Source organism: Daldinia childiae (genome assembly GCF_008694065.1).
Source record: "Daldinia childiae strain JS-1345 chromosome Unknown Scaffold3, whole genome shotgun sequence".
Classification (NCBI taxonomy): Eukaryota; Fungi; Ascomycota; class Sordariomycetes; order Xylariales; family Hypoxylaceae; genus Daldinia; species Daldinia childiae.
The window spans coordinates 4620184-4641842 of record NW_022984644.1 but is presented as its reverse complement, the minus strand read 5'-3'; the positions used below and the strand labels follow the sequence as shown (position 1 = coordinate 4641842).

Here is a 21659-nt window from a genome sequence, read left to right as displayed (position 1 = left end):
TTGGAGGGGCAAAAGGTCTCTAATGCTAGGTACTTAATCTCTAAGTTGCATGATATACTAGAGCTAACACGCAAACATTGGAATTTTCCTTGTGTCAATACCCCATGGAATGCGCTGGTGCACCTATATGAGGAAGCAAGAATCATTTCCGTTTTTGTAAATTTATGATCGCTACTAAAACCTTTTCGTAGTTTATCACTTTGGAGTACTGATACCTAGGTACCTTACGCATCTAACTTCCAATAGCTCTCGTGGGGAGATATGTACGCACTGTAAGTACCTACCTACCTACCTAGGTACCTACATAATATAATCTGTATTATTTCCGTTCCTTGGCACTGATCATGAGTCCCGACTCTGTAAAGATTGACCCACTTCTTAATCTTATCAAGTCCGTGGCTTAAAGGTAAACTTAGCCTTATGTACATCGCATAATGCTAATCTAAACCCGATATGGTATCGATACTTCACAATGACATGTGTCTAAAGCTTTAACCAATCATCATCTTTAATTCTGCGACTCGGGAGAGGCTGTTGCACGGCCTCGTCTGTTTCTTGGGTCCTCACCAATATCTAACTTCTTGACTGATGCATTTATCGCGAATAATATACGTCTTCTATTTCTGACACTCTTTTCTTTTTGCAATTCTCTCGTTTTAGTCGAATTGTATTTGTCTTATTAGCTTGACGGCGCGGCCCATAGCTAATAGAGAGTCATGACGCGGCCCGACTCATAGCACATCTCCCGTTCGCATCTAGAATATGTGGCTCGATCGGCTTGCCGGTCAGTCATCGTCTCCTGCTCCCTCCCAACCTGGTAGCCGCTCGTACTCTCCCGCGCCTCGTCGAACACCAAGTGGATTAGGTCCGTACATTACATCTCAGCAGCGACCGGGTGTTACCCCTAGATCCTCGTCATTGTCCCTAGCATCCACCGAATCTTCAGCTTCTTCCCTTTTGGCATCTTCACGAAGAGCCAATGGCTCGACATTGAAGGAATCGAGCACGATATATAATGGACCTGATCCTGTAGATGTATTAAACGCGCTCTTGGGTGACGATAAGCAGCATGCAACACCAGCTACCGAGTCAGCGGCCAGCTCGGTTAGCTCGATATCACCTGAAGATCTTCAGTTGGAATTCGATTTTGGCGGCTTGTCTATCCGAGAGCTAGCAGTATCAGAGGAAGCAGCAGTAAATGCTGCTGTTGTATATAGACCGCAGGCGGCTGAAGAGTGTATGCCCCCTTTTTATCCGAGACTCCACTCTCGCCCTACTCACTATTCTGCTTGCTAGATGACCGAGATAAAGCCAAGTTCGAAGAGCTACACCGATCAATACGAGCCTGCGACGAGGTACTTAGCTCGGTAGAGACCAACCTGACAAGCTTTCGAAACGATCTTGCGACTGTGTCGGCGGATATCGAAACATTACAAGCACGATCTACAGCTCTTAATGTGCGACTGGAAAACCGAAGGGCAGTAGAGAAGGGGCTAGGGCCAGTAGTTGAGGAGATCAGTGTATCCCCTACGGTAGTATCCAAAGTTGCCGACGGCCATATCGACGAAGGCTGGGTAAAGGTAGTTGCGGAGATCGATAAGAGAGTTACCGCCCATAAGAAGAATATTGCGAGTGCGCAGGGTGCTAAGGGACTGCAAGATCTCGGTCCTTTATTAGAGAAGCTTGTGCTCAAAGCTACCGAACGAATAAGAGATTTCCTCGTCGCCCAGATCAAGGCCCTCCGGTCACCACATATTAACGCGCAAATCATACAACAGCAGAATTTCCTCAAATTTAGAGACCTATACTCCTTCCTCCATAAACATCATGCTGCACTCGCCGATGAGATATGCCAGGCGTATATGAATACTATGCGGTGGTACTACGCCAACCAGTTTACACGCTATGAGAACGCCCTCCGAAAGATCAAGCTACACTCCTTGGATAAGACGGATGTATTGGGGAACGAAGATACTTCCAGGAAAGGCACGGTCCTTTCAAGTTCGAAAATTTCCGGCCCACCTCACGATGCCTTCAACTTGGGTCGGCGGATTGACCTTTTACGCACTCATAACCAAAGTGCGCTCTCATCATATCTAGCTGAAGAAGACCAGTCTACCCACTACCTCGAAGCCCCCTTCCGGAATTTTAATCTCGCCCTGATCGACAACGCAACGGCCGAGTACACATTTCTCGCCTCGTTCTTCTCTCCCGCTTTGAACTATTCTACTATCTCGCGCCACTTTACTTACATATTTGAGCCGACGTTCCAGCTCGGCCAGACGCTGACTAAATCCCTCATAGGCGACACGTACGACGCTATTGGCGTCCTCCTTGCCGTCCGCTTGAATCAGCACTTCCAGTTTGAGTTGCAGCGTCGCAAGGTCCCCGCCGCAGATGGGTACCTCAATGGTACGGCTATGCTGCTGTGGCCGCGCCTCCAGGCCATCATGAATGCGCATTGCGAGTCCGTTCGTGCTCTCACCACGGGATTACCAACGCGCCCTCCAACGTCCAAAGCTGAGCAGAGCAAGCTTTCCGCTGCTCCGCACGTCTGTACTCAACGTTTTGGACAGCTGCTCCACGGTATCCTGGCCTTGAGCACGGAGGGTGGAGACGACGAACCCGTAGTCACAAGCTTACGGAGACTTCGCAGCGAGATGGAGGCCTTCTTAACGAAATACAGCGCGGCGTTTGGTACCGATAAGAGGAAAAGGGAGCGCTTCCTGTATAATAACTACAGTCTAATCCTGACAATCATCAGCGATACGCAGGGCAAATTGGCAGATGAAGAACAGGAGCACTTCGAGGGGCTAAAGACGGCTTTTCAAGAAGCTGCTTGAGCTCTCGCGAGAAATTTAGTTAGGGATGGGTTCTGGATGATAGATTAACTACCTATAGGTACAATTATGTATGACAAGAAAACTAAGAGACGATACGATTAAATGAGACTGCGTTTCGAAGAGAGGGCTAGCTTAGGTACCTAGCTGTTTGATAAGAGCCAGCTGCCTATCTAACTTCCAAGAACACCTACCTCATGTAGCTTGTTTGTCCTATTACATGTGCTTTTGTGCCACCGTATCATTTATTCACCCACCCACCATGCCTCCAAAGATGACCCTCAATGTCTCGAGAGTAGACAGGTTGCCCCAGTTCAGTGTATGTGTACCTAACTTATCCACCAATACCATCATCCATTCCAAGCTGCGAGTCGCAGCATATACCTCAATATAAACCCAACCCTTCAGTCCAGTTTGCATATAATTCAAGGACTCATTAAGCTTGTATTCATACACTTTCTCACGTACCTCTCCATAAAAACATATAAAATCCTGGAACATCCACCGTATCGTCGTCGTCCGACCATCCTAGTATCCTAGAAATAATGGCTCGGGATCGACCACGAGGTGAGACTTGACCATATAGGTGCTTTCCGGAAGTACACGGCGCCGGCGCCGATGACTACGGCTAAGATCAAGGTTCTGTTGGCCCATGCGGCCCGGAGTAGTTCTTCCTGCCGCTGCGCCCATTGGAGCTCGCGGCACTGTTTCTCAAAGTACTTATGTCCGTCTTCCAGGGTTTGCGTAGCACATACACTTACATCACGTGTAGTCTTTAAAGTGCTGGCACTTGAGACGGAGTGCCACCCACGTAGAGATTCTGGGGGGTGGTTATCAAATAGAGTGGCGGCATCGGCAATAACGGCGTCGAGATCTAGGTCATCGGGTAGCTTTGAAAGGGTAAAGTGTAGCATATCAGGCTCGTCCTGCTGGAAAAGCTCGTCCCGACGGCGCAGGACGATCTGCGCGAAGACATAAAGCGTAAAAGCCTGCTCGCGAGCTAGTAGGGCATCAAACAGGCGTGCAATATCGCTGTACCGTCGCACATTGTGCGCGAACATAGTCAACGTATCTGACAACGCGAAAAAGGGTTCTGTTCGTGACACATGAGCACACAGCGCTGGGTCAGCTGCCCGAAGGATGTCTGGAATCAGCCTTAGTTGCGCAACAGACGGGTTCAGGCTTGGTAGCATGAAGTCCCTAATGCGTAGGGCGGATAGGCGGGCAACGGCTGCGGCCCGCGTGGTTGGCGGGAGAACCAGTAGAAAGACTTGACATATGTCGTGGTAGCCTTGGAAGTAGCAGAGGTATGGGTGCCGTCGGAGGACCTCGGTGATAAGGTCTGAGAGCTGTGATTTCTTCTTGTCGAGTTGTGTCTGGGTATCATCTAGCCACTGTGGTCAGCTTTACTCAGGGCGTGGGGGTGCTTGTGGGGCTATGCATTGCATCCCGTACCGTTTGGGTAGTAGACGAAGCTCCGGTCAACATCTAGCTTGACCTGGCCTTCGTCTCGATGCTGTTCTAGCTTTCTCCACGAATCGGAGCTTTCCTCCTGCTCCCCACGTTGGTAGGTGTGAACGCCCAGCAATATTGGCCCTGTTGAAGAACCTTGAGCCTTATGATCCCGATTTAACGGGAGTGAGTAGGATAGACGAGGCGCGACGCGCGGGACACTCACATGCTTGGCAACGGATGGTGTCGGTGAGGAATCCACCCCTCGATATGGCTAAGGCCTGAAGATCGTCGATGTCTCTCCGCCTGCATGCATCTAGGATGCGGGTATGCTTGCGGGTTAATGCGGGCGCATCACGAAAACCCAAGTCGTCTTTCTCCTCGCTGCCGTCGACGTCCTCATATTCCTGGGCCATGGGATCTATGCACCTCGGTCTTTCCCGTTCCTTACTGCGCGTCAGGTTGCCTTAGTTGGTACCTTGTGCATCTATATGAACAAATAGCATGCTGCTGCCCTATATAAGGGTTACAACTATAGCATTTGACACCATACAGGCAAAGAAGATTCCAAGATATACCGCTTTTTGCCCCCTTATAGCGTCGTCCAAGACGGAAAACTCTCTAGGCACAGCCTGAGTCCCTAGGGACTTGCGTCCGGATTGGGCAAGCCTACCCAGGAAATATATTTATCTAGAAAGGTGTCCTTTCGTATAAGTCTCGTAAGGCTCGAGCCAAGCACGTAGTTTTTAAAAGGAAGAATCAAATCAACTTGATTCCTAAGGAAATGAGAACCTAAAGGGTGCAGATCGGGATGTCATATATTGGGCTTGAACGAAGGAAGTGAGAATAAATAAGTGAACTTAAAAGAAAAGAGTCCAAAAAGGTTCAATGTTTCGATGCTGGCAGCTGGTCGGGAAATAGGGTGGGTCCATCTCGTCTGGTGAGCTACCCTTGCGGCGCCATGTGCAGGTGCCAGGGGTGATCCCGGGAACCACTGCGCTAAAACCGCTTACCTAAACTTTAAAGGACTTAATGCAGATAAGGGCCAAGCCTTTGTAGGTACTTTGTATTGTACCTTAGTTAGTTGTACACCTGCATTCATATGTACAATGAGGTAGGTAGGCGGTTCTAGTATTTTCTAGCTACATGCACAATAATTTTTACTCACTTCTATTTGATAATTAAAGGCTCTTTCGTGTGGATAAAAAAAATAGTTGCTGTTTAGAAACATGACTCCGTGTTGAAATGGTACCTCAGGTAAGGTAGAGGAACCTAGGTATTGCCGGACAAGGCTATTGTCTTTCCCCCCCAGCTTCTATAAATATAATCTAGATAAGGAATTTGATATCCCGGTGCGCCTCTTTGTTCCCGGACGACATTCGATCATCTTTCCCGACAGAGAAAACTCCATAGGACTAACTTATGTTGAGATGCGGGTGAAGCATTAGCACACTATCTCTCAGGGACGATTTAACCTGATGTAGCAGATCCCCATAGTTCTAACTAGAATAAGAGCGTAGTATACCGTGTAATAGCCATTTAATAAGAATATTGCGTGGTTGAACATACATGCATGCTACCTAGTACCTACCTTAAAGAAAATGGTAACACTAGGCTACCTTATATGTACAACAAAGTTGGGTTTTACTTTTGATCACTGCATTAGGTACCTAATTCAGGGCACATTTGAAACGATTACCTGCATTTCAACCCAAACTATAATTTCTTTCCTATGTCATAACAGGTATCCTTTAAATATAAACCAATCTAATTACTACGTTATTAATTATTTGAGCTCGTTCTATAAGCATTTTATAATCAATATATGAAGAGTGTCACAAAATGTGAAAGTAAAGAGAGCATGTAGAGATCCATTAGGTTAGGTCCATACATGTATGTACTTTTAGATAAGGTACCTCCTATACTATGTAGATACCTGATACAGATACATCAATGTTAGGTACTCGGTTAGGTATAATGGGAAGCTTTAGCCCCGCAACACCGTCTAGATTCCACCTTCTCCGCGCCTTAGGAAACCTATGGTGTACATGTACAGACTGCCTGTACGACAAAAAAAAATTAGACTAGAGATAGGTACTACCTGTGCTGCCTGCATGCTATACATGTACTTGGCTTCCTGCATCTCAAAATTGAGGGAAGAAAGACCCAAACACCTTTCCAATGCATCTGCAAGGCCAACGACACGCGACTGATTGCTTCCCCGCATCATTTTTAAAAAGGCACTGCAGCTTTCCAATACTGCTGAGTCTGAGTCAAAGTTGCAGCTTTGCAGAATTCCATACGTCTGGACAAACCCCTAACCCCCCCGGAACGCTGGCACCCAAGATTAGGCCTCGACTTTTGAAGAATAACGACTAATGTCTAGCGAATAGACATATGCAGTGAATTCCAAGCAGCACTTTGTCTTCACCGGGTTAGGGAATCCGAATAGACTTCCAAACAGCCATATGCAAGGTTAGATACCTTTATATATCTACCTCTTCTGGGATAGCCAGCAACCTTGGTTGAGCATTTCTTTAACATTATTAGTATCCTGGGCTTTTATTCTATAACATCTTCTAATTTGATAAAACTGGACTTCCATTTATCTGTCAGCGTTCCTCTATTCCCCAGGACCTCTAATCCTAGATTTTGAGACCTATCAAAGTATTTTTCCGGTTGCAAAAGTCATTACGAATCCTCCCTAACCAATATATCAATGAATGGTTTCTTGATAACGTTGTCGGTAACAACAACCTAACGATATCTTTACCTAATATTGCGAAATATTCGCCACCTGTGCCAGGTCAACATAACGTATTGTTTCCAGAACCCTCACCCATCATAATTGATTCGGTGATCTTGTTTCGAAACTAACAATGTCGTTACAAACCTATGTTCTCGAAAATGACGAATGGGTGGCACGTACCATCTCTGCCGACGAGCTTATGAGAGATAATAGCACTCCTCACCGTAAGACGGGAAGACAGTCTTTCTCCAAACCGCCAACCTGTGGCCTACTCACAAGAACGGTTGTTGAGAGTCCTGTTATAAGATGGGTGCTACCTGTGCAGCTTCGGTCAGCCAGGTATAATGACGTCGCATTAATCGGTGTAAGTTTCTTACTCTCCTTTGACTTTTCTCGCTTATTCTGACCTTGAAATAGGATAACTGCGTTCAAATATGTGAGCTTGGTCGTGATAGGCAGCTCCATGATGTCGTTAGGAAGAAAGATTTCGGCTCCAGAATACGAAATGCCGTGGTCATGGGCTCGCCTCAGTATTCCCGCAAAGCTAGCGAGATCAACGAGGATACTACGCATATTAAAGCTGAGGACGGTGATTCAGGAATGGTCGACATGGGAACTACGCTGCCCGGCTTCCGAGATGTGAACTCCAAGCTCCCTCCTCAAATATTAGTCTTGGTGCTCGAACGGGGAGATTTGGTATTTCTGTTCTTGCAGCAGGGGCCTGCTAATAGTTGGGTCTTCTTTACATCCACCCATAAGATTCCTGCACAGCGTCTCATTTGCCCTGGATTCCATATGGCTATTGACCCTTCCTCGAACTTTCTAGTTGTTGCATGTTCCGACAGCCTCTTCATCATGTTTCAGCTTCACTCGATGGAGGATCTACAAGCCCAATACTTTCTCAAGCAACCTTTTCAGCCCATAAAAAATAGGGCAGCTCGGTCGGTCAGGGGCATCATCCACAAGATCGAGTTCCTTCATCCAACCCATGGGAATGAAATACAAGTGATAATGATGGTTATTTTGGTCCAGCCTGATATTTCAAGGCTAGCAATATACGAATGGGATAGTAGGCTCGATATTCCAGAGACCTTTATGGATGAGCAATTTGGTTATCGTCTTGACAATGATTATCGCATGCCTCTGTTGGTTGTACCTCTGAAAGTGCGCAATGCGTTTTTGGTCATTACGGAGCGAATTACGGCAACCTGTTCAAATATACTAAGCGGATCCCCTGTATTTGTCCAATTTGAACTAGTAAATCGGGAGGATACTTCATTACACCACGGCACTCGCGAACCGCTATGGACAGCATGGACCAGACCTATACGCCATCCCCCGTACCACGATAGTAAGGATGTCATATACCTAGCGAGAGAAGACGGCTTTATCAATTTTCTGGAATGCGGCGACGAGTTTGAAATCGAAACCAGTGTTAGCATGGGGTCTGTGGACTGCAACATTGACACAGCATTTGCCTCTCTCTTCCATCCTTTCGGAGATATCCTAGTCACTGGTGGGGACTCTGGCCCTGGTGCAGTTTGGAATGTGAGTTGCCCTTAGCATAAATATAGCCATTTAGCTAACACTAATATCATGTATAGGTTCAAGCGAGGCAGTCTCCGCAGAGAATTGGCTCGATTCCGAATTGGTCTCCTATAGTAGACTTTGCTATGACGAACTCAGCAAGAGGATCCATCGAAGAAATCAATGAAGACTCTAATGCTTCATCCCTGGCGAGCAATGGGAATATAATTCCATTACAGCAAGAAAAGATTTTTGCTTGCAGCGGTAGAGGCATGAGCGGTGCCATTACAGAATTTCGATACGGAGTCCAGGCTAGAATTGGTTTAGACCTCACGTACTCCTCCAACATTAGGCAGTGCTGGGCTATTTCCGACTTTGGCGGTGTTGCAGAAGATGGGTTCTTTCTTATTCTGGCCCTTCCCAACGAGTCAGCCGTTCTACATCTGACTCGGGATCTCGCTGAGGCGTCAGAGAAAGATCACGAGGCCATCCCATACGACCTGTCTTCAACAACATTAACTGTCCGTGAAGCTGATGGTGGAGTGGTGCAAATTACAACAAACTATATCACGATTGCTACCCCAGCAGGCTGGTAAGTCTTCTACGTATTCTTGATATAAAGGTCATGATGATTATTAACAAGGCTGGATTTGCAGTTCCCAGAGTTTGATAAGTGGTGTAATACAAGACCACACTGCTATCGTTGCATATGCAGCCATTAGGTCTAACGTGGTTGCCTTGGCAATTTACTCTGGATCAAAGTTCAGTATCGTCCTGCTTAGCATTGTTGGTCTCGAAGTTTCCTTACGGAAAGTGTTTGATATCGAAGGCGAAGTTACTTGCCTTGCGGTAGAGGACTTTGCAGATAGTCTTGTGGTTTTAGCCGGTCTTCGGCAAGGTGGAGATTCAATTCTCGCAATATATCCGACCGAAATAGACAGACAAGCTTCGGTAGCTCCAATCCTACTGAAATTATGTCCCAGTACGTCGCCTTCGAGAAACTTGAAGGAATCTGATACTGATTTATGCAAAGCTACAGCAAATACAGGTTCCGGTATCAACACGATGAACAGTATAGGGAACAATGCGTTCGGAGCCTTGACAAGTATAGTTAGTCTTGGCGAACGCTCTGGGAAAGCAGTTGTTGTAATTGGAACAAGAGATGGAGATGTGCTTACTATCCAACTTGATCAGTCGCAACCAGAAAACAATGAGATTCATCGGGACAGACTTGGCGTGTCGCCTTCTCACGTTTATTCCGGGAGCATTGTTGGAGATGCTAACTCTATCTTGGTGTGCACCGATGCTGATCTCGCAATGATGACGAGCTACGTAACAACTCGCCAAGGGGGTCATTTTGAGGAGATAAACCGCGTTTGGCCAACTGATGGAGATAGGCCCTCTATGTCTTCTCCACCGATCAACTCTGTAGCATCGTTGTTTGAACAACTCCCAGAATATGGTAAATCGACATTGGTGATGATTGCTGGCCCACGGATAATGGTCACCGAATTCCAATCTCGCCCAAAACTGGTCCCACGATATTTCCCCGTCCACGGGACGCCGATCAAAGTCCTCTATTATAAAAGACTAGAGGCTCTTGTCACTGTCGTTTCGAAAGATGGGCTACCTTCGTTACATTTCCTCGATCCCGCGACAGGTTATGATTTATCACGACCTCTTAGAAGAGAAAAGTTGAATGAGACCTATACTTACTACGAAGAAGATTACATTACGGGTCTTGGGAACCGGGAAACCAGAGCGACGTCTCTTACGACGTGGTCTTACAGAGCTGGAAATATTCACGGAGATTGGATTGTTCTTGCTATGCATAGGAGAGATAACGAGGGTCTCCTACTAATCATCTCGGCTGACTTTGAGGATGTTTTGACTCGACCTGATACGCCGCGTCGAATACGTTTCTGGACCAAATTCGATCGGAAGATACGGGACGGGCCCATATGGTCAGTGGCCACAGACGAGCATGGTGTATTTTTATGCGTCGGAAACTGCATACAGTACCATATAATCGAACAAAACAAGTTCAAAGTTGTAAAGCAACATGAACTGCCATCCCCGGCCTCATGGATGCAGGTAGTGAATGGGCGACTACATGCGCTTACTAAAAAACACTCACTTGTAATCCTTGACTATCAAAGCGAGCCACTTGGTGACAATGGTCAGATGATTCGACTACACACAGACGACACCTGCCGGAGTGGGCTGCATTCCATCGAAGTACGCACGCCTTTGAGCGCTATAACTATGCTGTCCGACCCGATGTGCGGGGTTCATGGTTTATGGGCCCCGTCTGAGAATGAGCGACCATTAAGTTTGATATTCCAAGCGGAGCTCCAAGGCTCTATTAGGAGGTTTGCTCAAGGGTACACGAGAGCTTCATGGAACTCGTCTAAGAAGCGAGCGCGCTATGGTTGCCTTCAGAACAACCCTCTTGGATCAGATATCATAGGCCTTACTATTGATGGTTCACTTCAGCACTTTGCGCTTTTGGGAGAAGATGCTTGGAGATTCCTTAGATTCATCCAAAACCTGGCCATGGTGTCACCAGCAATCTGCCCACATACATCGTCAGACCCAGCCGCGGATGGGCCTGACCCGGAGCCCAGAGCCAACCCAAAGTTGAATATGCAAGTAGACGGGGACATCCTACAGAGATGTCTTGACAAGTGTGCATTGGAAGATCTCGTTTCCGAACCGCAGCATATACAACGATTTAGAGAGCTTCTTGAACCCCTAGACGAGGACAAGTGTTTATCGCAACCTCAACTAGATCCTAATCAGAACACAGCATACTATGAACTGGGTTACTGCATCCTGAAGTATTATCTATCTCCTGTGCTTTGATATTGGTCTGAATGCAATTACGTTAAAGAGTTTTAAACTTGCAAAAGTCCGATTTCAAATACATTACCTACGAAGTTGACAGGTATCAATGGGAATAATAGTTTCCAAGATTAGTGGTTGGTTATCATGTAAAAAAAGAACGGTTTAGGTAGATTTTACATTTTCGACACCCGCGGTGCACTTCTTGCTTCTAGATAGGTAGGTAGTTAGGATTCGGTTGTGTTGTAAGAGGGGAATAGAGAAGTTACCTCACTATGAACTGTATTCTTTGATGACTGATGAAGAGAATATTCCCATCTTATTAGGTAATATGTAGGAGGGTGAAAATTCTCTGGTTTAATCATAATTGACAGTGTAACTGAATTAGTGGGAGTGAGTTATGAGTAAATAAAGTCCTATGAACCATATTGCTGTTATTAATACACCTTGACAGGGTATTCTAAAATGATATAGTGGTTAATAGGATATTGAGTATAAAATTAGAGGATTTATACTATAAACTATCCTGTCCTGTTGAGTGAGGATGTATATTATGTTATAATATTTGCCTTTGCTCTATGCGCGTGGCCTGTTGAGAGCCTAAGGAGGTTTATCGAGAGCCATTTATATCAAGAGTATAGTTAAGGCTAGGTAGTTATGTCATCTGAACTTTGTAGGCTTTATGAATCAATACTTTATAGACCTTATTTACTAGGTAAAAGGTACTCATGAATGAGTTTTAAGTATCCAGCTGAGATTTTCCAAGATAGTAGAGGACGTTGAAGAAAAGGGGTAAAAGGGTGAATACATATAAATACTCCTACTCCTATTGCTGTATCTAATCGGTGCTTATCGATAAGCTACCAAGACTCGCTAAATTTTTCATAAGTCAATATTGTGCAAACTTAATTCACGGAAATATTTGGGTTCACCCAGGAACGACCAGCGTCATCATTACCTCTATCTGCCTAGTTAATTGAATACCCCACTACAAAGAAGGCAACAACGGCCCTAACCCTTCCTACATCTTACGTTCTTTCGCCGATAGGAAACTACGTTGCTTGCTGTAGAAAAATAAAGATTCCCTCTACCTACCTACCTAGTTTGATTTCACGTCTATCGTGAAACGGCATAACGGATTCACATTTGCCGCTAGTAATTGCATCCTTCCAACTAATTCTGCTAGTTTGACGCTTTTATTCCTTAAGGTCCCGCAGACATAAAAAAAATCACCCCTCGCTATTTTGCAGCAGCGACCCCACCATCTTTAATCAACTCCAGTCATATTGAGGTGCACACATCCTCACATCTTTAATATCCTCACGTCCTCACGTCCTCACTTACAACTCCATTGATCGAAAAGAGGCTTGAGCAACGTTTGAATATATCGGATACATTTTCTGCTCAATATTTATAATCGGTTAAATTCATTTCTCCTCAATTCATCCAACCGCGAACATGCCACCCAAGAAGAAGGGAAATAAGAAGGCGGATGACGACTGGGAGGCGGAATTAGGCGAGTCGATAGCACCTGCGAATGGAGATGGCACTACTTCTGCCGATGCGGCGCCAGAGGAGAATAATGAAGAAGATGATGCACCGGCAGGTGGCCTCATGGCAATGATGAAGAAGAACAGAGAAAAAAGAAAGAAGAAGGGCCTGTCGGAGGATTTCGTCGACGGTGGCAATGCCTCTACTACCGAGCCCCTGCCTGATGTTAAGGCCCCCGAAGAAGCGACAATGGATGATGAGTTCGCATTGCCGGAAAAGAAGGGCAAGGGTGGGAAGCAGAACAAACAGCAGTCGGCGAAATCCGCAGCGGCGGGTGCTGATGATGACGAGGTGGGAGAGGGTGGAAGAATGTTAACCAAGGCCGAGAAGGAGAAGCTGAAGAAGGAGCGAGAAAAGCAAAGAAAAAGGGAACAGGTGAGTAAAGCTTCAAGTATATGACTTCGCTTCATGGTCTAACTCAAGCTCCCTAGGCCGCGAAGAAGAAGACTACACCCGCTCCAGCTCCTAAAGCTGCCGAGCCTGCGAAGCCTGCGGTGGTAGAGAAGAAGGATACCCCTGAGCCTGTACCAGAAGCCGACGCTGGAGGAAAGAAGGGCAAGAAGCTCCCTCCGCATTTATTGGCTCTCCAGAAACAGCAGGAGGAACTACGACGGCAGCGAGAGGAGGCCGAGCGCCTTGCCATCGAAGAGAAAGCTAGAATAGAGGCACTCGAGCAGGAAGAAGCTGAAGCAAATAAGCGGAGAGAAGAAGAGAGATCTCGCAAAAAGCAGAAAGAAAAGGAGAGGATCGAACAGCTGAAAAAGGAAGGCAAGTTCCTTACTAAGGCACAAAGAGAAGAGAAAGCCCGGAACGAGAGAAAACTTCAGCAGATGATTGCTGCTGGTATTAAGGTCGGCCCTTCTGAAGATGGCGAGGAAAAGAAGAAGAAAGTTGTCTATGATAACAAGAAGCGTGGCAAGAAGAGCGACCAAAAGGTATTTATTCAAGTTACTATATTCTTTCCCCATCCACCACTCCGATAATCCCTAACCCGCATTCTACTAGGTCGATGAGGAGAAAGCCTTGGCTGAAGCTGCTGAGCGTGCGAGACAGCAGGCCGAAGCTGCAGCAAAGGCAGCCGAAGAAAAGGCAGCTAGACATGCTGCTAAGGCGGTAGCCAAAGCTGCTAAAGAAAAGGCAGCCCAAGAAGAAGAAGATGTTGATGAAGACTGGGAGACTGCTGCCGCTGCTGTTGACGAGGACGTAAAGGATAGCTGGGATGCTGAATCGGATGGGGAAAATAATGCATCGGCACAAGCTGGGCAAAGACAGGCGATACCTTCCCGACCCAAACCTGTATCAGAAGATTCCGAATCCTCGGATGAATCATCTGAAGACGAAGTCCAGACAGCAGCACAGGCTGCAGAAGCTCAACGGAAGAAGGAAGCTGCTGAACGACGAGAGAAGGCCCATCAAGCCGCCTTAGCTGCCAGATCAAAGGATAACCTCCGTTCTCCTATTTGCTGTATTCTGGGACACGTCGACACAGGAAAGACGAAGTTGTTGGACAAGATCAGACAGACCAATGTCCAAGAAGGCGAAGCTGGTGGTATTACTCAACAGATTGGTGCGACATATTTCCCCGTCGACGCCATCAAACAGAAGACGGCCGTGGTAAACCCGGATGGGAAATTTGAATTCAAGGTTCCTGGTCTATTGATTATTGATACGCCTGGTCACGAATCTTTCTCTAATCTCCGATCCAGAGGATCTTCTCTTTGTAACATCGCCATCCTGGTTGTTGACATCATGCATGGTCTCGAACCTCAGACACTTGAATCCATGAAACTACTCAGGGATCGAAAGACACCTTTCATCGTTGCGCTCAACAAAATTGATCGTCTTTACGGCTGGAAGAAGGTTGACAACAATGGCTTCCAAGAAAGTTTGGCACTTCAGAACAAGGGTGTCCAAAACGAGTTCAAGAATCGATTGGAGCAGACAAAACTTGCATTTTCTGAGCAAGGTTTCAACGCCGAACTCTACTACGAGAATAAGTCGATGGCCCGATTCGTATCGCTGGTACCAACCTCGGCACACACTGGCGAGGGTATTCCCGACATGTTGAAGCTGATCATCCAGTTAACCCAAGAGAGGATGGTGGGATCGCTAATGTATCTATCCGAAGTTCAGGCTACCGTTCTCGAAGTCAAGGCCATTGAAGGATTTGGTATGACTATTGATGTTATCCTGTCAAACGGTATCCTTCGAGAAGGTGATCGGATAGTAGTGTGTGGTGTAGAGGGCGCCATCACTACCAACATTCGTGCACTATTGACACCGGCTGTTATGAAGGAACTGCGTGTCAAGTCTCAATACGTGCACAACAAGGAAGTTAAAGCAGCCATGGGTGTGAAGATTAGTGCACCAGGTCTTGAGGGTGCTATTGCAGGTTCGCGACTACTCGTAGTTGGACCTGATGACGACGAGGAAGATCTCGAAGAGGAAGTTGAGTCGGATCTTAACAAGCTGTTCAGCCGTGTTGCCACGACAGGTCGCGGTGTGAGCGTGCAAGCCTCAACATTGGGTTCTCTCGAAGCTTTGCTTGACTTCTTAAAAGATTGCAAGATTCCAGTAGCAAACGTTGGAATCGGACCTGTATTCAAGCGAGACGTCGTTCAATGCGCGACTATGCTTGAGAAGAGTCCGGATTACGCTGTTATGCTTTGCTTCGATGTGAAGATTGACAAGGAAGCGCAGGCATACGCAGACGAAAATGGCATTAAGGTTTTTACCGCTGATATTATCTACCATCTCTTTGATGCTTTCACAAAACACATGGACGAGCAGCTTGAGAAGAAGAAGGAAGAATCCAAGATGCTCGCAGTCTTCCCCTGTGTCCTGAACACCGTTGCTGTCTTCAATAAGACAAGCCCTATCGTCGTGGGCGTTGACGTGGTAGATGGTAGCCTCAAGGTCAATACTCCAATTGCTACCGTGAAACAAAATCCGATAACTGGTGCCAAGGAGATAATAAGTCTTGGGAGAGTGTAAGTGACGCTAAAATATAGCTAGTTATTTCTTTTTGCTTACTTTACTAACAACTTCATAGAACTTCGATCGAGAGGGATCACAAACAGATTCCAGTCTGTAAGAAGGGTCAACCTTCAGTAGCTGTCAAGATTGAGATGGGTGGTCATCAGCCCACATATGGCCGACAGCTAGAAGAGAAGGATGTCCTCTACAGTTTGATTTCTCGAGCTAGTATAGACACTCTCAAGGAGTTCTACCGCAAGGAAGTGTCAAATGAGGAGTGGCAACTCATCATCAAGCTCAAGCCCCTATTTGACATCAACTAGAGCGCCCCGATTGGTGTCAATGGGAGGGATCATGGCTGAGAAACTGGCGTGCATTTGAAGACGGCTCATGAACATCATGGGAGCGTGGCATTTTCCTGCTTGTATTTTTGAGGTCCACGCAAGGAAGGCTACAAAATGGTACGGTATATGAGCGGGGGGTTCTCATGCATTCTAGAACGAAGCACGATGGCCTGATGGCTTGGTGCTGGATAGATTGAGATCTCTCGTCTCATACGTAGTGTAGGTATTAGGGAAAATTTAGCTAAAACGTTTAAGGGAGCTCTTATATCTTCATTGAGCGATGATTGCTCTAATACTACCATATCACTAGCAGCCTTTGTCCAAGGTTTTTTTCCCTTCAATTTCATCGTCATTCTTCATCTAGAAATGAGTACCCATCTATTGATCCAAAGCTTCAGAATTAATAGAGTGCATACCTAAGCATGTCTCAAATTCTAGAAGTAGTGCATGTCCTTGACGAAGTATCGAGGGAATGAAGACGTAATATGTATGTTGTACCTATTGGTTAAGAAGTTATTTCTTTCATCGCATCCCCCAAACAAGGATAAGTTACCCACTCTTGACTTCACTAATTCTAGGTACTACGTGACATGCATCATACCTCAAGCACGACAGTTATGTCGTGTGACATTTTAACGACTTCCTTCGAAGATACTTCGCTGCAGCTCCAGGAAACAGAGGTAGCCTGAACTGAATATATATCAGCAACAGAATATTACTAAGGGGTAGAAGGGGATGAGAATAACCCGTTCACTCGACAGAAAATGAATTTTGAAGCATTTTATGATATCCCGATGTTGACATAGGGTCAAGTCTGACGAAACTACCCGCAATGACCATTGAACTTCCCGTAGTATGAGGTATCCTATCCATCATCTGTGATATACAAACATTATTCTCGGTATTACATTTTTGAATATACAAGTCTGACAGAGACTTGTCACGTTCCTACCTTCGCTTTGAAAAGAATCGAGAATCACTAGGCGGTCCGAGAGAAGTTGACATGATATTATCAATATTTTATTCATCCAATATTCTACCCTGAATTTCTAGAAAAAGCTAGCGAATAGACTTTTATGTACTCCAAAGATACCTTGATTGAAAGAGGTACGACAGCTAGTTATGTATTAATTTCGAGGGGGCCTCTACGTAAGAGGCAAAGATGAAAGAGACGAGGGGCTTTCGCTTATTTATCCGGTTTGAGAGGGAAAACAACCGAGATGATCTCGACTCGTCAAACCCTAGCTAGCTAACTTAAGCGCAGAGATTGGCCTCCAAATCCACGGGCTGCGGGCAGCCGAACACCTTCTTGTGGGCGGGCGTGCTGTAGCAGTCAGCCTGGCCAGCGGCACAGTCGAAGATTTCGCAGCCGTCGCCGGGGGTGAGGACGTTGTGCGAGTTCGCGAAGGGGTTGCCCCATTCACTGGATATTTGTTAGTAAATGACTGGCGGTAGCCATTAGATAGCCAGAGAAACTTACGTGCTGAGTTCATCTGAAGGATATGTTAGCGAATGTTTCAGATTAATATTCATATGGTAACAGGAGTGTGTACTTACAGTAGGCATAGTCGGGGTTAGAGCTGAAAGAGTATCCGAAGAACAGCGGGCTAGAGAGGGTCTTGGTGGTGGCGATCTTAACAGTCTGTATCATAGAATGTTAATTTATTTTATTCCGAAGAAGTAAAGATTAGGCGAGAAACTAACCGAACCGGAAGGACGGAAGTCCTCGGAGAAAGACTCTCCGGTCTTAACGGTAGTCAAGGCGCCAGCAGCGCTGCCATCGAAGGGGTACGACTGGACGTAGACGGTCGAAGGGCAGTTGTTCTTGACGATGGCCTTCTGGGCAGAGGCGCCGGAGGCGACGAGGGCAGCGCCCATGATGGTAGCGGAGAACTTCATTTTGGCGGGTTGGAGTGAAGTAAAAAATTACTGATTAAGATCTGGATATTGTATCGTTGTTGGAGATTAGATATTATCAAGATAGGCGCTGGTGAGGAGGCAAGAATAGAACTGCAGATCAGGCGAACGAAGAGCTGGCTTATATACGCTTCTACGACGTAACGCCTAAATGGTCGGGTAATGCCCTCGCGTACGGTTCGTTGCTGTCATGACTATCTTCAGAGGCCTGTTGCTCCATCGCAATACGAATGCCAATACTCGTATTACTTTGACACGAGGTCGGGGTCGTGATCTCAGATCCAATCAATAACCGGTACTGCGTCTGGGGTCCCGTCCCCGCAAAAAGAGGCCCGAGCCGGTTCCGGCTGATATGCCGAATTCGCCTCATAGTAGCTTGCTGGCTGGTATGAATTTCTACAGGGTAGGTATTATGTTGCGAGGTGATGGAAAATATGATTCATTATTTTCTTTCGAATAGGTAGCTATAAATTTATCTGAGATGGTATTATTGGTGATAATACGAATTGTGATGATGATATTATTCTATAAGGATTCTTTGTTCAAAGTGTCTCGGTTGTCCCGGGTAAGCATCTAGCATAGGCTACCATCTCGATAGAGCTCATCGAGTACGGGAAAGTTTCTCATCATCTGAACATGACCAACCAATCAATTACTCGAGTAACCACAGCTGCAGCCTCACCGCTTATCCCCTCGATACAGCTGAAAGATCTATTATGCAAAGATTTCTTGGCGTAAGGCATAGAATACGGAAACTGGGGCTTAGTGTAGACGCTACTGCTTGACACTCTGTCGGCACTAGTCTTTAGTTTGATTTATTCTACGAAATGTAACGTTGGTTTATACATGGTTTAAGTTTCTAAAATACAATTAAACTTGTAACTAAACTGGGAGTTAAGTCTTTATGAATAAAGATTAAGAATTACCTATTATTCTTGGTAATCTATACAAGGTACCTAGACTTAGGGAATATAGTAACAATGGGAAAGTTGCTCGACTCTTAAGTTCCTTTAGAAAACATATTACGAAAGAAAACCCAGCGAATCTGAGAGTGCTACAGCTGATAAGGGCCCACGCAAATTACAAGACAGCTAGGCCGACATCCGACGTTCCATCCCGACCTGTCAATACTGCCGAGACTACTATGTACCTACACAAGGACAACAAACCACTCGATCCACTGGAGCGTACTCCGTTCCTGAATTCTAGAACCCCTCAATACGACATATAGCCGTCACAGATTTGTTGTCACCGCTAATTTTGACAAAGAGAAAAATGAGAGGCTCGGAAAGTTTTGCCATACGAATATCGTACGGGAAAAAGTCTCATTTAGGGATGCTAGCGGCTTCATGATTTAACAGGGGTTACAGCTCCACTTCTTCCGTATGGTTCTTGCGCGAGAAGATATTTAGGTTTGGAAAAAAGGGCGGTTTCGTGTATGAAGGCCTGAATATGTCAAAAAGGCGGAATGGAATTCTTCAGGCCATAAAAAGATCTAGAACGGGTTCATGAGGTGAGGTCAGATGGCTTGACCAGCAGAAAGTCCAGCCCCCTGAACTCTCTGATAGGAAAATTTGCGGCACAGACAAGAACCAACAACTTATCTCACAGGGTCGTCAAGGTATTTATTAGGTTTAGGATTTCTCTTCCTGATATATGTAATATCAAGAAGAAGTTATTAGGCTATTAAAGACGTGCTTGAACTTTCCTAGACTTATGTTTGAAAATAGGTTGGTAGACGAGGAAAGCAGGGATACAATGACCCATCCCAGGTCATGTTTCTGTACTGCCGCTATGATCACGGAGGAATATAATTCAATAGATCAAATGTTGGTACAATAGCTAAGTGTTGCAATGGAAGGGGGGAAATTATTAGTAAAAGATACCTGTTTGCGTATCAGAACCCTCCACTCCACTATATAGGATCGAAATATGAATCTCACATGGGAAGTTAAATATGTGTTAATGGAGGAGCGTTTGTTGTTGAAGATAACTACAGAGTTATCAAGTAGATCTTCAAGGCTAACGAATTAAACCTATATATACACTCCCTCAGGGGTTAATCAAGAATCCCCTTTTACTTCATGAATTACTCCAATTATATTTCTTATAGGGCATCAGAACCGAGATAAATGATCTGATACCATAGGTACGCTGTTGCGATTCTAGTTGTATCCAAGAAGACCTAAGTCTCTAAGACTCAACTTGTATACCACGGTTATTAATACTGTTCTGGCTCGTGTGAAGTATTGAGCAGCCGTGATAATAGCGGGTGGTAGGGCGCATCAAGGCTGGCTGGTATAGTGGTTGTATTGTAAGTGCTGTGTCAAGATTATTACATTAGTGAAAGTATGGTATGAGAATAGTAGTAGCAATTTCAGGACCAAGAGAGTATGTTCTAATTATCTATTAAATGAGTGCATAAATAGGGTAGCATACCTATATAATTAGCCCCGTAAGGCCTGTTGATAGCCTTGCGATCATCCATAATAAATACCCCGTACAAATCGTAACACGCATAAGCTATACTAAAGGAACTATCCATAGACATTTGTCTAAAGCTGTAACAGTATGGCTAGAATATAGCACGAGAATACTTAATTTTAGATATTTTTTATAAAGATCAAATAAATATAATATAATGATGCAATCCGTATAATAATAATGAACTTGTTAATGTCCTGTAGGAGTGCAACTATCTAAGGTAGCGTACACTCAAGCACCCATAATGTGGCAATGGCGTGAAGGATGATTAGAGAGCTGAAGCAAGGCCAGTATACCGCCTGACATACGGAAAACGATACGGTCTATATGCGATAGCAATAGTGCTTTATAAAAAGCTGTTATCTGAACCTTGTATACAAATGCATATATATAGAGAAGATTTAGTAAACGACTACAAGTAGTACTTCTCTGTCATTTGTATGTTTTCAAAAAGTTACGCTCTGATCCTTACTCATCTCTTCAAGCACTTAAATGGGTAGTCTAAATATTACCTTAAAGTATAGCATGATAAATCTTCGTGAGAACATGTATAATATATAAGTGAAGGTTTTTCTAAAGGGATAAACGTTTTAAGTTTGAGTTCATTTTAAAGACATGAGAATTAATTTAAATGATGGTTAAAAACTATCCCCTCAACTTAAAAAATTTAATAGTGAAAAACCCAATATACCTATAAGCTGTAAAAGTGCTGTTCAATTATAGGCGTGAGGGAAGATCAAGTGACGTGGTAAGATTTTACATTAAACCTTACTGTCAGTTACCCCGTGGTGATATAATATAGTAAAGGTGATATCTGGCAAGTAGCTTGATTGAATAACTGAGTTTCTTCTTAAAGGCGGAAGCCTGATTTATACACACGCTCAATAGGATATCACGTGCTGTATCTAACGACAGTCCCTTGACCACTTGTTTTAACACTTGAAATCTAGGCTGAGCACGCTAGTGATGCTATCG

General features: G+C 45.2%; 5 protein-coding genes across 5 annotated transcripts; 3 read left to right on the top strand and 2 right to left on the bottom strand.

The window, feature by feature from the left end:
- Positions 1–762: 762 nt before the first annotated feature.
- GL218_03987 (Vacuolar protein sorting-associated protein 52 B) lies at positions 763–2843 on the top strand (the record flags this gene model as incomplete). Its single annotated transcript, XM_033580568.1, has 2 exons — positions 763–1237; positions 1297–2843. 2 exons carry the CDS (start codon positions 763–765, stop codon positions 2841–2843), a joined length of 2022 nt encoding a protein of 673 aa, XP_033436427.1.
- A 533-nt stretch (positions 2844–3376) lies between these two features.
- On the bottom strand, positions 3377–4708 carry GL218_03986 (GTPase-activating protein gyp10; the record flags this gene model as incomplete). Its single annotated transcript, XM_033580567.1, has 3 exons — positions 3377–4227; positions 4296–4436; positions 4519–4708. The coding sequence occupies 3 exons, from the start codon at positions 4706–4708 to the stop codon at positions 3377–3379; spliced, it is 1182 nt and encodes a 393-aa protein (XP_033436426.1).
- A 2463-nt stretch (positions 4709–7171) lies between these two features.
- On the top strand, positions 7172–11433 carry GL218_03985 (uncharacterized protein; the record flags this gene model as incomplete). Its single annotated transcript, XM_033580566.1, has 5 exons — positions 7172–7405; positions 7459–8589; positions 8646–9160; positions 9225–9550; positions 9602–11433. 5 exons carry the CDS (start codon positions 7172–7174, stop codon positions 11431–11433), a joined length of 4038 nt encoding a protein of 1345 aa, XP_033436425.1.
- A 1437-nt stretch (positions 11434–12870) lies between these two features.
- Positions 12871–16262, top strand: GL218_03984 (Eukaryotic translation initiation factor 5B; the record flags this gene model as incomplete). The annotated part of the gene is made up of 4 exons (XM_033580565.1): positions 12871–13338; positions 13395–13898; positions 13969–15953; positions 16016–16262. The coding sequence occupies 4 exons, from the start codon at positions 12871–12873 to the stop codon at positions 16260–16262; spliced, it is 3204 nt and encodes a 1067-aa protein (XP_033436424.1).
- Positions 16263–17537: 1275 nt separating this feature from the next.
- On the bottom strand, positions 17538–18182 carry GL218_03983 (putative bys1 domain protein; the record flags this gene model as incomplete). Its single annotated transcript, XM_033580564.1, has 4 exons — positions 17538–17706; positions 17764–17776; positions 17841–17925; positions 17988–18182. The coding sequence occupies 4 exons, from the start codon at positions 18180–18182 to the stop codon at positions 17538–17540; spliced, it is 462 nt and encodes a 153-aa protein (XP_033436431.1).
- Positions 18183–21659: the final 3477 nt, after the last annotated feature.